Source organism: Drosophila mauritiana, chromosome 2R, assembly GCF_004382145.1.
Source record: "Drosophila mauritiana strain mau12 chromosome 2R, ASM438214v1, whole genome shotgun sequence".
Lineage (NCBI taxonomy): Eukaryota > Metazoa > Arthropoda > Insecta > Diptera > Drosophilidae > Drosophila > Drosophila mauritiana.
In genome coordinates, this window is record NC_046668.1 from 22270382 (window position 1) to 22285054 (window position 14673).

Sequence of the window (14673 nt, forward strand, 5' to 3'; positions counted from 1 at the left end):
CTCCGTGAGTGATGATTTTAAAGTTCAATAAAATCCAACTTGGCTATATTATTGCCCATTAATAATTATTTGATACAACAATATTGAGAAACGGTGGTTAATGTATTATTTTATTTAAGCTTGATGTAACACCGATGTACGAATTGATGAATCATAAACTTCTAAGAAGCCAATTTAAAAATTGATCATATGATCGATGAGTCATCGTTCATGATTCTGGTTTTTGCAGAGTCATCAACGAAGGCAGAGATCTAGGTGTACTACTCCAATGAGTAGAAATATGTTTTGTTTATTTTAAATTAAATAACCTAAGATTAAAATGTGAATAAATATATCGTAGCCTTAAAACTTAAGATGAAATATTGCGGTCGCAGCGATCAACTCGATTACTTCCGTGTGTCCGAGTACAATTAAATCATGCATACTCGTATGTATACTGCATGTACATGGTCTTTAACCGATATTTATACCTGACACTGTATGAAAATGCAAGTGCATGTTCCGCTGCGTCATTCTGTAGATAAATACTATATGTACATACATCGTATTTGTATCTGTAAATATGTATAGTTATCTCTATATTCTCGCATAATATTCGAGTGTTCTACGTTAACTGCATGCCATTTATGCATATTATTCGAGATCTCGTATATGGCAGCATAGTGCCTGCATACATATGTTTTGTGAGGATGTATGTACTGGCATACATATTATATCTGATATTTACGTATAATATTCAGATTTTCCGCTCTCGAAACCGTTCGGAATCGTCTGAAATAAACAGAAGCCAGATTTATATTCATGAGCACATACATTGCACGCATATATACGTACGTAATGTGTATTTATTCTCGCCAGTATATGCAGACACACACAAACACACGTACAGATTAATCAAACAGCCATATGATTAATACACAGTGGAACAGCTGATTCATAAGTGTACATGTACACACCCCTCCCCGCACACCGGACACCAACACTGTTGCGCTACTGCAACAGTTGATATCAACAAACCCTGGGGCGGAGTGCGGGTGGCGCCCGCCAGAAGGGCGCTATAAAGAATTGATGACTTAAAGGGGCACAAAATGAATTAAAAAATTCTATGCTAACTGTAATAACTCTTTTATGGAAAATAAGGAAAGCAAAAGTCACTTTTATGCCAATGCAACTGAACTAACCGCAAGTCCGCTCCTGACTCATCGAGTCAGGAACACTCTCGCAGAAACCTGCGCTCTTTCTCTCTCTGGCACGCACACAGCGACAGCGCGTGTATGTGACGCTGGTATGGGTGCATGTATCTGTATCTACGTGCTGTGGACTCAACTCAAATCGTAAACTTGCAGTCAGTTCACTTGAACAGCTGTGAGCGATCGACGTTGGTCGGGAAGCAATCACAATCGAAAACACACTCACACACACCAAGCACACACACCCACACGGATACAGCAGAGCCATATATATGTATGTGCAAGGCATATATGCATAATTACATACAGCGCAGTACATGGGGCTGCATAAGAAACAAGTACAACAAAATCACAAATACACAAATGTACAACAAAATAAAAACGTAAAATCTTTTGCGTAGTTTATTCGCTCGCGTCGCGCTCGTTTCTTCACTTACTCCACTCCAGCCGTCCATTTCGATTCCACTTCCACTTCCAATCCAAACCCAACTCGCATTCGTATCTCATCGCTTCGGTTTCGTTGCGCTGCGCCGAGAGTTTCGTTTTCAGTGCTTCTTCAGTTCACAGTTCAGTTCAGTTCGGTGTGGATTCAGTTGGATTCGAATCGATGTTTAGTGTAGATTGGCCAGGACACGGAGAACAAATAAGTCCCTAATCGCGCGGCGTGCCAAACCATCCGAACTAACTAAGTCTAGCCAAGTCTAGTAGCTAGAAACTAGAAACAAGAAAGCTACATACATAAGTGCGTAAACCGTGGATGCCACAGAGCTGAGATACATTTAACCAAGCGATCTCGCTTATTGTCGAGTGATAACACTACGATTGGCCAGAAACATTCGGAACCAGCTGGAGTTCAAACATTATCAAAACATTTGTGTTTCAAAATCAACACACGTAAAGCAAACAAACACAGTCGAAAGCGCGAGTGCAGCAGTATTAGTGGTGACCACACACAGATACAAACATGCACACGGCCATATCGTTACATACGTGTGTAACTCTCTGCACATAAATGCGAGCCAATCTATTTAATTCAGTTTCAGTGCATTTATAAATTAATAAAATTTACCAAGTGCGAGAGTGAGGGAGCGACACGCACACCTATGCGCGCTCATTACACGGACGAGGCGAACGTGAGTCTTGGAATATTGCAAACAACAGCAACAACAACAACAACAACAACAACAAAACCAAGAGCGAAACAGCAAAAAATAAATAAATAACGAGGAACCAGTTTCACCTTGAGGAGCAATACCTAGTGCACACTCACACTCGCACTCGCGTCCACACAAATGAAACAGCCCGATCGTACTCTTACTGCGAGTACGGACACATAGTGCACATATAGTGCATATAGTGCACAGCACTGGGTAGACATAGTGACCACCACATAATTTCGTGATAAAGCCCCAGAGAACCGGAGCGCTCCGCCTTATCGGCAACCCACTGCCACTGGTCCGGCTACTATGCTCCAGCGGGGATCGGGACATCATCGCTGGGACAGAGACACAGTGGGCACCAGGACTGGGATGCAGTTGCAGCGGCCCCGAACCCACTGAAAGATGATAGCTAAGCCCAACCAGGCCACCACCGAACCACCATTGAGCTTGCGCCCCGGAACAGTGCCAACGGTTCCAGCAACCACCCCAGCCAGACCAGCGACCATCACCATCCAGCGAAGGCATCCAGCCCCGAAAGCGGACTCACCACCCCACACTTTGCCACCGTTCTCGCCTTCGCCTTCGCCAGCGTCGTCGCCTTCGCCATCGCCAGCGCCAGCGCAAACGCCTGGAGCACAAAAAACACAAAGCCAGCCAGCTATTACTCATCCAGCGGCTGTGGCTTCGCCTTCCGCGCCTGTTGCTGCAGCTGCACTGAAGACCCCCAAGACCCCGGAACCCCGGAGTACCCACACCCACACTCACACTCACAGCCAGCGCTTCAACCCCCCTCCACCCGAATCCGAAATGGACGGCGAAAGATCTCCGAGCCACAGCGGCCATGAAATGACACTGAGCATGAACGGCATCGATTCCAGCCCGGTGTTCGGATCTGCACGGGTTCCTGTCAACTCCAGCACCCCGTACTCGGATGCGACTCGAGTGAGTAACACTGTCTACACTGAGGGAAATTGGGATCGAGTAGGAGGTAGGACCGTTTAACCCTTATTATATTTCGGCCTTCGACACCATTTACCCCAAGGCGCATATTTCTGTCCAGGCAGGGGAGGAATGTGTTGTTGGTGTAGCCATGATTTGGTCATCCGTTCGTCCGATAGGAAGATCCACTCTATCAGCCGAGGCGCTGCAGTTGCTGTTCTTATCTCTCCCAATGGGAACTACTAGATATACATGCGAACCCAGCTGTCTCGGCGGGTTGAACGCATTTGATATTCGGCAGGGAGACCTACTTATAGAGCACAAACAAATACTTCGCCGACCGGAAAGGTCAACAAAAGTTTGACTGATAAGATTCGGGCAGATTAGATTCAAGTTCCTTGCGATTATTTTCTTTGTTTACAAATACCAGCAGGCACAACAATTATAGCAGATTAGCAATCGAATTGTAGCTCAAACCCACTGCTGACTTATTATGATGAAATAGCCAAGATTGATGGATGGTATCTTCGGGTGCGCTGGCCCATCGAGTGCTGATGAGTCGCGACCATGGATGGATACATAGATGCATAGATCCACGGATATATAGATACATAGATACACGGATTCATTCGTGGAGCGCGTGGCAGTGCAGTTTTTGTCCCCGTGCATTTCATTTACGGGGCGGTTGTACTCGCGTTTCGCTTCCCCGATGACTCACAGTATTTGTCGAGCTTGCATATATGTATGTATGGATGGATGTGCTGTAGCCTGTAGATATGTATACGTATCTGGTGGATATGTTGGTCGGGCGGACAGTACGTCTATATTTCGTGAGCAGTACGTCTGTATGCTGGCTGATATGATTACGTCGGAACAGCAGTTTCCTATGGCGATCTACCCATCTATTCGTCATCTTGTTTACCGGCCACCTTCGCGTCCAAATCAAGAACGCACTATCTGCCTAACTGAAAAGTTTAAATTTTAGCAAGTGAGTTCACCACACACTCACACTCGCACTCACGACACTCATGGCACTCATAGCACATTTGGTGCATTGACCTTGCTTAGCAGTTTGTTTTTTACGGTTATTAGTGCGGATGGATGGAGGAGGCAATGGCTTCGCCTTTGCCTTTCGCCTTTGGCGTCACGAACAGAACGCTCAATTGCGTATTACTCGCATATATAGAACTGGCAACTGGCAACTGGGAGCTGGGAACAGGGAACAGGGCATTGGGAAGCACGAACTGAGTCGTTGACTTCTGCGACTACATGTTTATCTGTGCTGCAAAAAGCGTGTTTAATATAGTATTCGAGCTGATGACCTTAGGATCTAAGCGTAAGAACGGTTAAAATCGAAAGCCCCAGCCCCATTTCATCACTTTTACTTGTTCCCCGAGGAGCGGAGCGAGCGCACATAGATACATCGCTGCATATGTATCTGTATCTCACGGATGCGGGTGTCTGCAACTTCTGCCCTGCTCGGCGCGTGTGTGTGTGTGCTTTGGGCCCTTTGGGTGTGAGTGAGAGTGTGTTGTGTTGTGTCTACAAGAGTCGGGCTGCTTATTAGACTTGAACTGAACCGTCTGACTGACGACGTCGGCGACATTGAGAGTGAGTTTCGGAGCAGAGTTGCGAGGGCAAAGGCAACAGAACGGCAGTGGCAGTGGCAGTGGCAATGGCTGAGGCAATGGCTGAGCCAATGGCCGATGGAGCATCGCATCCCGTCGGCCCCAATACCACGTCTGCTCCACTCAGCCCGCTCAGCGTTCGGTTCGGTTCAGCTCGGAGCGCCAAGGGTATCGCCTCTGCTTCGGATGTGGATGAACTCGCGAGGTGCACGAACTGCTGCAAGGTCGAAGTTAACGCTATTAATAGGTGGTTTCTGCCGTCTCTCGCGGCGCGAATAAAACGGTTATTCACATTGGCCAAACGAGGCGGCGCGTCACCGCTATGACCTATTCCAAGTCTCGGTCTTCCTGGCCTCGCGAGCCCAGTTTCCATATGATCTCAGGTGGGCAGATCAGGCTGGATTGGATGCTTGGATGCTTGGGATGGTCAGGATGATTAGGGATAAGTTGGGAGCAAATGAAGGGGCAACCAGGAAGCGGGCCCACTTGTCCGAGCATCGCAGCAGCCGCAACACGCCGAGCAGAAACACATTTCGGTACAAGTGCACACAGACACAAGCCATATTTCGTTTTAGGAGCGTTTTATTAACCTTGGCGAGGGACATTGAACTTCAAACGCGGCGGATACGTATTTCGCACAGATACAAACGCATGCATACCGCCATAGACAAGGCGGTATGAGCATGAGCGGTGCATGTATGTCGGGCACACAGCCGAACTGCTCAGATGTACTATATACGTCTATATGTACATATACTATATCTGGCGTGAATTTGTTTCCTAACTCTTTATCTGCGATACGTTAATATGCAGTCGGCATTTATATATATTTATATGCGCAGGTACAATAGGTAAATGTGTTTTTCGCATGAACGAATTAACGGAGCGTATCTGCGGTTGCCGAAAGGTGAAGCCAATTTCGTTGTTCCATAAGTTGGTGGAAACAAGGGAGCGCATTAATTTACGGGCTCTGAGATGCCGGAAGTGTATTCAATATCGTACGGGCGGGCACATATTACTCACTCACTTTCCTTGCGCTGCACTTGACGGCTTGCCTAGGCCAACATCTGTGGACTTAGCACTGGGTGGGGATCCCCATTCGCATCTAAGATACTTATGTATAACTAGCTATACGATTGAGGCCATAGTTAATCCGTCCGCTTTTCCTTCCACCTGCAGACCAAGAAACATTCGCCCGGCCATATCAAGCGACCCATGAACGCCTTCATGGTGTGGAGCCAGATGGAGCGGCGCAAGATCTGCGAGCGGACCCCCGACCTGCACAACGCGGAGATCTCCAAGGAGCTGGGCCGCCGCTGGCAGCTGCTCAGCAAGGACGACAAGCAGCCGTACATCAGCGAGGCGGAGAAGCTGCGCAAGCTGCACATGATCGAGTATCCGAACTACAAGTACAGGCCGCAGAAGAAGCAGACGCGCTCCCCGGGATCGCTGAAGACCAACCAGGACGCGGACGGCTGCGAAGCCAGAAATGACACGCCCAACAGCAACAACTCACTGACCACCCTTGCAATTAATGGAACCACCACTGCCGGCCGCAAAAGCAAAAGATCTACCTCTACATGTCAATCGGGTTCCGCTTCGAAACGATTGAGGAACGACTCGGGTGATATCTCCTCCAAGCCTAAGTACGAAGTTAAGATGGAGTCTGCTGAGCAGCTCAACTCCGCGGATATTATACTACCCTCAGCCGATAATCTGTTAAGCTACCAATCGTCTGAATACTTACCTCTAAGCACGCACAGCACCGCCGACTGCGACGAGAAGCTGCACTCCGAGCTGAGCTCGGGTCCGCTGGAGCCGCGGGAGAACCTGTCGGAGGTGGTGAACCGCTTCCTGCCGCTCTTCCTCGGCGGCAACGAGGACTCGCAGCTGGGGGTCAGCTCCCTGGCGCAGAGCCAACACAACCAGTCGGATCCCACCGCAGGACTGATGGACAACATCTCCGACATCAGCCCCATCAACGACCGCGAGGAGCTGACCGAGGAGGTGATGCGCTACCTGCCCTACCTGGAGGTGAATCCCTCGAGCGACGGGCTCACCCTCAAGGTGGAGTCGTCCAGCCTGCTGGACAATCCGCTCAACGAGCCCGTCTTCGACTCCGAAGACAACATTGTGAACGACGCCAACTTGCACTCGGCCAGCCATCAAATACCTCCATATGTGCCTGACAGCCACGACTGCTTCGCGGAGGACTGCGGCGGCGACAGCTCCTCGCACCAGGTGGAGTTCGAGGTGGTGCGGCCCCAGACGGTGACCATGACCATGACCTGCACGCTGCCCTACGGCGGACCGGACGCTGGGCACACCACATTCCAGGCCGACGACTTCAACGCGATCCCGTCGGCCGCCGAGGACAGCGAGTGCAGCATTCTGACCACCTCCAACTCGCCGCAGATCGGCTTCAACGGGAGCAGCTTCGTGGAGGCGGACGCCATCGGGAGCACTTGTACATACGCGCAACAAGACTACACCGGAAGTGTAATTGAAACACACAATGATCTCAACTACGCCGCACACGATAACAACGGAGCTCTGCTAGCCTACACGTTTGAGGACTTGCCGCCTCAGCCAACCGGTAGTCATTTAGAGTTTAACACTAACAAGTACGAGTTTGCAAGTTATTATAAAATGTGAGAGATATTTAAGTTTGTGTAATTTATAACTAATCTAATTGTACGTTTATAATTTTACACCAAATTATATATAAAATATGTATATGTATGCAGATAATACCATATATTCCATAAATTCTATATACATACAAAAAACGCGAGAATAAATGCTTTGCATTGAAAATATTTACGTCGGAGCAGTCTCATTTACTGCGTAGTGGAATGATCGCTGGTTCCTGCTATGCGCGACGAATGGGAAGGGGATTAACCTTGCGGCGATCAGCTAAGTGCTCCCAAATCCATTCAATAGGATCTCCAGCGGGTATCGCGAATTATCTACATATGTTTATTTACACGTTACACAAATATGTTACATAAATCATTGGTGGCCAACAGAAGGGGATACAGAATGAGGCTAAACCATCATTAGTTGTTGCACACGATAAAATAATCCAGACAGTAAGGTAGTATACATTCGTTTCTCTTTCCGCGGCTGATTTCCTGGCTCTCGGCGAGCGCTGATTACAAGGTGCTGGCCTCGATATGTGGGATATTGTGTAGGCCGGAGTCGGGATTGGACCAGAAGTAGTAGGGGGCGCCCTGGCTGAAGCAGAACTTCATGTTGAGAGTCTCCCCGTGATCCACGTAGTACATGAGATAAAAGTTGCACATCTCGTCCTCGTTCGTGGGACTGAGATCAATACAGAGTATGATTAGGAGCGCTGCTCGAGCTGCGTTTCAAATCACTGCCTACTTACCCTATTTTGGTAGTCCGATGGCGAGTGCTCTGCATAGTACACCGCACGGCGATCTTGTCTCCCTCGATTATCGGGTCCGTGTTGCTGGTGTTATAGAACATCTGGGGCGTGAGGGGATCTCTCTTGCCCAGCTGCAGCCACTCCTGTTCGCCTTCGCTGTTTGTCCTCACACGGTAGCCGGAAACCACCTTTCCCAGGCCGTGGGTGTGCACACGGTACGCGAAAGGATGCAGGACCTTCTGCTCGTTCACCTCGCAGGCGGTTTCCAGGTGCTCCGTCTTCATCGCCGGAATCTGTCCGTCTGTACCCAGCAGCAGAGTGCCAGCCAGCTTTTTACGACTGCCAGGATGGTACTGATTATTTTGGGAATCACGCATTTATCAAGGAACTTACGGCTCTTCTGTGTAATCCAAGAACACCCCAGAATCATCAGTGGAGCCATCTGAAGAAAAGCACATATAAATTTCCTGATATTGAATGCAATCTTTTACTTACCTCTGAACTTGTCGATATGCGCATAGTGAACTTGCAACACAAGGTACTTGATTGCCGAGTTCTTGCCCACCTTGAAGCCCACTCCCTCGGGCAGATTTAACTTTTGGGCGTCTCTGGCCCAAGCGTATACGATCTGTTGAGTGGTAAGTGTTAGTCCAGTAGACGCAAATTGTCTATTAGCACATTTGCCAATTAGTTAATGGAAAAATTCGATAAACAGGTTTAAACTCTTATTAAACTGTGCTGACTGCCAAGAATTGACTTATTGAAACTTGCCCAGTTGACTCCTAATTATCCGTGCATTTTGATCTTCATTCATATGTATACATCAATCGTTTTGAAATGTTACTATATATGAATTGGATTTTTGTGTCAATAACAAGACAAAATTTGACTTTAAAACTATCTTTCTGATTTTTTCCTTAAAATTTATAATTTGTCTATCAGAAAGCTGCCTAGTATGTCCGCTTCGATTTGCTGTAGATGCAACGAGAAGATTTGGCCACGGGCAGTTTGCAGCTTGGGCAAGACGTACCATCCGCACCACTTCACTTGCAAGGAGTGCGGCCTGGTGGTGGATCCTAAGCTATTTTTCGCGGTGGAGGACGACGTGGTCTGCAGCGAGTGCTATCTGGACAAGCATGCCGCTCGGTGCTCCGCCTGCCGGACTCCGATCCTAGAGCGCGGCGTGGCTGCCGCGGAGCGCAAGTGGCACCAAAAGTGTTTCCGGTGCGTGAGCTGCAGCAAGTCGCTGGTCTCGGCGAGCTTCTTCGAAGTCAACGGATACCTGTTCTGCAAGGCGCACTTCCGGGAACTGTTTTCGTCCCGCTGCGCAGGCTGTGAGAAGCCAATCGATCGTCGAGCCGTGGTCGCGCTGAGCACCAAGTGGCATGCCAAGTGCTTTAAGTGCCACCTCTGCCGCAAAAGGATCAGCACCCGGGAATTTTGGATCGAGAACGGACAACCCATTTGCGAAGCCTGCCAAACTGTAGTCTCGAGTCCCAGAAATTTTTCGGCCCCATAAATGTGTGGTGTGTATCTGACGGCCTTTTTGGACATTTTCATACTTTTCATACCTGAGAATTGGAGTGGGGTCCGCAAGGACTGGCAGACTCTTCTTGGGAAGCTCGGTTCATCTCGCCACAGTTCCTGTGCGCAAAAATATGCATGTATTTACTAGTCTGAAAACATCACTTGCAACTCACCAGGTGGTCTTCGAGGTTCCGGGCTCTCCGCATCCGTAGAGCAGCATATGGTGGGCCGTGTTCATCGTGGCATTGGGATTGAAGCCAACTATTCAAGATAGAACGGTTAGTTAAAGTATTTTAGGAATTAATCTCATTCGAAAGGACGTACCAATATAGTAGGTCGTAGTGGGGTCGACCTTGATGGGCGTGCACAAGTACAGATCGGGCTATATATGTACACATATATATATTTGTTAGTTTTGTTAGAGAGAACATTCATATAGGATTAGTCAACAAGTATTATTCAAATTAAAGTATGGCCTTCAGTGGGCCGTTTGCCCTTTTCGCCACCCTCGTAAAAACAAATTAGTATCTACGGCGCAGGTTCGAGAAGTGCAATCTACAGGTCTCGGTTTCAGGGCCTTACATGTGGGTGGCGAATCGTGTGTATTCGGGTATAACTGACCATATGGAAAAATTTGCACAGCACTCTTATGGGTTTTCCCCGCGCAGAAGATATAGGGAAAACCAGAGCCTATATGGAGGGACTTTTCTAATCTGATTGGAATTGTATGCGCGCAGCTGCAGCTGGGCGAATCTGTTCATCCATATGGAGGGAACTCCATGGTGTATATGTATGCCGTTTTTCAGGAACCTGGACTTACGGTCTGGGGCGAAACGTTGGGCATCAGGAATGGAAACGAAGCCGTTGCGCCTGTTGCGGAGTTCGACTCGAGATTCTGTTGATAAAGGGAGTTTTGGTAATCCCCCTCTTTTACAAGGCCGTCCACACTTATCACTCCGATAAGCAGGAGAAGCCCCACGGAAGCGGCTACTTCGGATATGCGTGGCATTTTCACCGTATTCGAACTATATTCGAGTGTGCACTGCACTGAATACTTTCTGGAAAACGAAAAAAAACCTTCCTGTTTGGAAGAACAATACGTTTTGTATTGCTCTCTCCGATATTTTTCCACACGTAGCTAGGCCCAGTTTATATATATGTAAGTGCGTTCTAGGCAGCAATCGATACCCAGAGCCATTATATCGATGACGGCGCCAGGGCTGCAGGCTAAAGGTTAGCGGTACATTCAAATATATATAACGGAAGTTCACTTGTTCGCAATAAAATATATTAATTAAATTGTTATCGTCAACTATTTGAATACAGTGATTTAAAAAACACTTCAAGGCAAAAGGAAACCCCACAAAAGCCTGCCCAATTTAACGTGTCTGCGTCCCGTTCGACCCACTGGGGAATTCCCCTTTTCGCATGCGCCATTCAATTGATTTTCTACGAGCAGAGTTCCCAATGTTTACAGTGCGCTCATTTGGATGTAGCTGTAGGCCTCGAGTTGGAACCGCTGGGACTTGGAAAACATCCGACGCTTAAATGGAGGATCAGGGCGACGTGACCGACCAAGCCGCTGGTAAGCTGAGTAGTTCGAATGCACAGTGCTCCAGAAACCGATGTGCTAACGGTAAAACTATATAGATGTACATTCAAGAGCGGTACTAAATTATTTACAACAAATCGTGTAATTCCCAGATGACCCCATTATGGGCACCCAGAGTCAGAGTCGCCAAAACTCGTCCGGCATGCTGAACATGATGGACGCCAGCTCCTTCAGCATGCCGCCCCCCAATCTGCACTCCTCGAAGGTGATCAACCCGAACAAGGCGATATTCACCATCGACGCGAACACGGGGCAAATCTTTATAGTGAACAACAAGGCCTGCCAGCTGCTGGGCTACACGTCCCAGGAGCTAAGGAACAAAGGATTCTTCGATCTGCTCAACGGCAAGACGGAGAGCCACATCTCCTCCTTGGCGGAGATGCAGATCGAAGGCGACGAGGGCCGGGTCGTCCTGCTAAGTGGAAAGGTAATCGAGATGAAGACCAAGTCGGGCGGCAAGATCCTGGTCTCGCTCTGGATCCGGCAGATCAGCACCGATGGCAGACACATAGCCGTCGCTGAGCCTGTAGAGAGGCACATTTGCCACATCAGCACCGATAGATCTGGAGTCATAACATCCGTTGACTCCACCACGGCCACCATATTCTTTTATGAATCCATCGAAAGCGTGGTGGGTGTCAGCATTGTCACCCTTATCCCGTTTATAAAACTGCCCGACCCGGATAGCCGTGAGATCCCTAAGAGCCTGCGGAAGCAGAGAGCCACTGGACGAACTACGGATAACGTAAAGTTTCCCCTGTGCTTGCTCATAGCCCTGGATGAGGATGCTTCCGCGGGTTACTCCCATTCCGGAAAAACCGGGCTAAACATCACCGTCTGGGTGTTCCAGAATCTCAGTGGCCTGATTGTGGTAGACGACATAGGCAACATACTGATGTGCAACCAGCCTTTCTCACTGCTAATGTTCGGATATGGTCAAGACAAGATAATGAACATGCATATATCGGCGATCCTACCCAATTTCGGGAAGGACTCCCGCGAGGAGAAGAGCCCGAATGTTTCGAACACCTCGATAACCAGCAACGACTGGGAGCCGGACACGGATCCCTTCGTCGTGGACAACGACTCCTCGCTGCAATCCTGCAAGAAGAGCTCTGCTAACAGGACGGCACCCAACAACGAACAGTCTTCGGTGGGCGATGCCCACCTAAGCTGCAATCTGGAGAACAGCAGTGGTCTATTCTGCGATCTCCGCCAGCCAGATGATTGTACAATAGATGACATCCTAACACCTGTTAATGCCTCAAACAGTTTCCCCGCCGACGAGTTTGAGGCAGGATCGCAGTCGCAGGTGAATGAGGCGTCCCTTGACAAGGCGAAGTCCGCCTCCACGGAGACCTGTGATGCCTCCGGCAGCAATCCCGCCACCAGACTGCTTAGTTCTATTAACGGAAGCTTTGTGGGAGAGGCTATCCACGCCGATGGCTCCGTCATAGAGGTAGTCTACTCCGTGCTACTCCAGATACTGCCCTGCACCAACAGGGTGTACTGCATCTGGGTGTGCCGGAACCCCAGCACTCGGCTGGACGGCGAGAAGTACAACTATGCAAACCTAACGTCCACATTCAACAGCATGGCCAGCACTGTTGAGCAGTCGCTGGGCCAGGTGATAAAGACCACCGCTGCCCAGAACTCCAGCAGACCCAACTCTCTGTCCTTGGTGTCCAAGTACGAGGACGAATTGTACCTGGGTGACTACAGCAAATACTACACGTCCATCCGCCAGATCGGAAGGGGAGCCTATGGGTATGTAAACATGGCTTTCCGGAACACCGACCGCCTGCTGGTGATCACCAAGTTTATTCTCAAGGAGAAGCTCTGCTCTCAGTTTATGGTCAAGAGCCGCGACTGCAAGGAAGTTCCTATCGAAATCCACCTGCTGCAGACCCTGAACCACAAGAACATTGTGTCCGTTCTGGATGTTTTCGAAAACGATCTCTTCTACCAGCTGGTCATGGAGAAGCACGGATCCGGAATGGATCTGTGGACGTTCATAGAGCGGCGGCCCCTGATGGACGAAAAGCTGGGAAGCTACATTTTTCGGCAGGTGGCCGATGCCGTCAACTATCTGCACGAACAGAAGATACTGCATCGGGACATCAAGGACGAGAACATTATAATTGACCAGAATTTCACCATAAAGCTGATTGACTTCGGATCGGCGACCTTCATGGAGGAGGGCAAATTCTTCTCCACGTTCTACGGCACGACAGAGTACTGCAGTCCGGAGGTTCTAGCCGGAAACAGATACGTGGGTCCCGAGCTGGAGATTTGGGCCCTTGGTGTGACCCTTTACGTTCTGATGTTTTTCGAAAATCCATTCATCGATGTGGAGGAGACATTGAAGGCCGAGATCCAAATACCGAAAGCTGTGTCCGAGCAGTTGAGCCGCCTGCTGAGCTCCATGCTGAATAAGGATCCCAAGTACCGGTGCACCATGCACCAGTTAATCACAGATCCATGGCTCACCCAGGAGGTGAATCCCTCTACTTTCAGTTTCTCGTGGATAGTGCCGTGCAAGGCCCACGAGGCCAATCCGGATCTGTATTTTTCCGGCTATCTGTACTCCAGCACTTCGGTGCTGTCCACTATTTCGCCGCAGGAGAGCTTCTCCCACATCGAGGAGGCCTCGATTGGTGGCAGCGATGACGCCAGATTGGCATCCCACAGGACCGGAAACAAGTTGTGCGTCAATGAAGGTACGGAACTTCTTCGTCTGCTGCGTATTTGGTTTTAAAGCATCCCTTTGTCGTTCTAGCCAAACACAACAAAATGGACACCCTTTACGCGAAACAGTTCCAGCTAAACACCTCAGTGAGTAACCACGAGCTGAGGGTATCGTTACCTGACTCCAGCCACCCAGAAATCGGCGGTTCAATATGCTCCTCGAAATCCGAGAACGATATATTCAAGAACAAGCTTCAGCCCTGCGTCTCCACTTATAACGTAGTTAGCCTGCACGACGTGAGCACGAAACCCAAGATGATGGATCTGAAATGAAGTTCTATATCCGTTGTACATGTGTAAATCGAATCTGAGCATACTGTCATATGTAAATAGCAACATTTGTGAAAGGACAATTAAGTATTGGGGCGGAAAAGCATGTAGATGAATAAATCAATTTAATTGTTACTCTACAGCGTTTTGATGGCGGCGTTCTTACCTTTCATCGCTCGAAGCCAAATAAAATTAACCACACTCCGCT

The 14673-nt window shown here is 48.8% G+C and overlaps 4 protein-coding genes across 6 annotated transcripts; 3 read left to right on the forward strand and 1 right to left on the reverse strand.

Moving 5' to 3' along the window:
• The first annotated feature begins 2189 nt into the window (after positions 1-2189).
• LOC117138520 (putative transcription factor SOX-14) lies at positions 2190-7736 on the forward strand. 2 transcript variants are annotated; one of them, XM_033300655.1, is made up of 2 exons: positions 2190-3292; positions 6097-7736. In XM_033300655.1, exons 1-2 carry the CDS (start codon positions 2753-2755, stop codon positions 7570-7572), a joined length of 2016 nt encoding a protein of 671 aa, XP_033156546.1. In that variant the 5' UTR covers positions 2190-2752; the 3' UTR covers positions 7573-7736. The 2 variants fall into 2 exon arrangements, with proteins under 2 accessions (XP_033156546.1, XP_033156547.1); XM_033300656.1 differs by lacking the exon at positions 2190-3292 and adding an exon at positions 4559-5141.
• Positions 7737-7873: 137 nt separating this feature from the next.
• Positions 7874-10970, reverse strand: LOC117138523 (peptidylglycine alpha-hydroxylating monooxygenase). The gene is made up of 8 exons (XM_033300661.1): positions 10656-10970; positions 10160-10217; positions 10009-10096; positions 9880-9952; positions 8804-8936; positions 8702-8750; positions 8309-8647; positions 7874-8241 (listed from the first exon to the last, which is right to left on the reverse strand). The coding sequence occupies exons 1-8, from the start codon at positions 10842-10844 to the stop codon at positions 8073-8075; spliced, it is 1098 nt and encodes a 365-aa protein (XP_033156552.1). The 5' UTR covers positions 10845-10970; the 3' UTR covers positions 7874-8072.
• LOC117138524 (paxillin) lies at positions 9225-9846 on the forward strand. Its single transcript, XM_033300662.1, has one exon. The coding sequence runs from the start codon at positions 9264-9266 to the stop codon at positions 9825-9827; it is 564 nt and encodes a 187-aa protein (XP_033156553.1). The 5' UTR covers positions 9225-9263; the 3' UTR covers positions 9828-9846.
• Positions 10971-11075: 105 nt separating the features above from the next.
• LOC117138519 (PAS domain-containing serine/threonine-protein kinase) lies at positions 11076-14600 on the forward strand. Of its 2 annotated transcripts, none has more exons than XM_033300653.1 (3): positions 11076-11471; positions 11540-14167; positions 14227-14600. In XM_033300653.1, the coding sequence occupies exons 1-3, from the start codon at positions 11384-11386 to the stop codon at positions 14466-14468; spliced, it is 2958 nt and encodes a 985-aa protein (XP_033156544.1). In that variant the 5' UTR covers positions 11076-11383; the 3' UTR covers positions 14469-14600. The 2 variants fall into 2 exon arrangements, with proteins under 2 accessions (XP_033156544.1, XP_033156545.1); XM_033300654.1 differs by having other exon boundaries at positions 11076-11420.
• Positions 14601-14673: the final 73 nt, after the last annotated feature.

Coding starts and splice junctions, on each gene's coding strand:
- LOC117138523 (XM_033300661.1), bottom strand. CDS start 10,844: ATGCCACGCATATCCGAAGTAGCCGCTTCCGTGGGGCTTCTCCTGCTT. Junction 8,751..8,803: donor GCATATCGACAAGTTCAGAG/GTAAGTAAAAGA, acceptor GCTTTTCTTCAG/ATGGCTCCACTGATGATTCT. Junction 8,242..8,308: donor CATCGGACTACCAAAATAGG/GTAAGTAGGCAG, acceptor TATTGATCTCAG/TCCCACGAACGAGGACGAGA.
- LOC117138519 (XM_033300653.1), top strand. CDS start 11,384: ATGGAGGATCAGGGCGACGTGACCGACCAAGCCGCTGGTAAGCTGAGT. Junction 11,472..11,539: donor CAGAAACCGATGTGCTAACG/GTAAAACTATAT, acceptor TGTAATTCCCAG/ATGACCCCATTATGGGCACC. Junction 14,168..14,226: donor CAAGTTGTGCGTCAATGAAG/GTACGGAACTTC, acceptor TTGTCGTTCTAG/CCAAACACAACAAAATGGAC.
- LOC117138524 (XM_033300662.1), top strand. CDS start 9,264: ATGTCCGCTTCGATTTGCTGTAGATGCAACGAGAAGATTTGGCCACGG.
- LOC117138520 (XM_033300655.1), top strand. CDS start 2,753: ATGATAGCTAAGCCCAACCAGGCCACCACCGAACCACCATTGAGCTTG. Junction 3,293..6,096: donor CGTACTCGGATGCGACTCGA/GTGAGTAACACT, acceptor TTCCACCTGCAG/ACCAAGAAACATTCGCCCGG.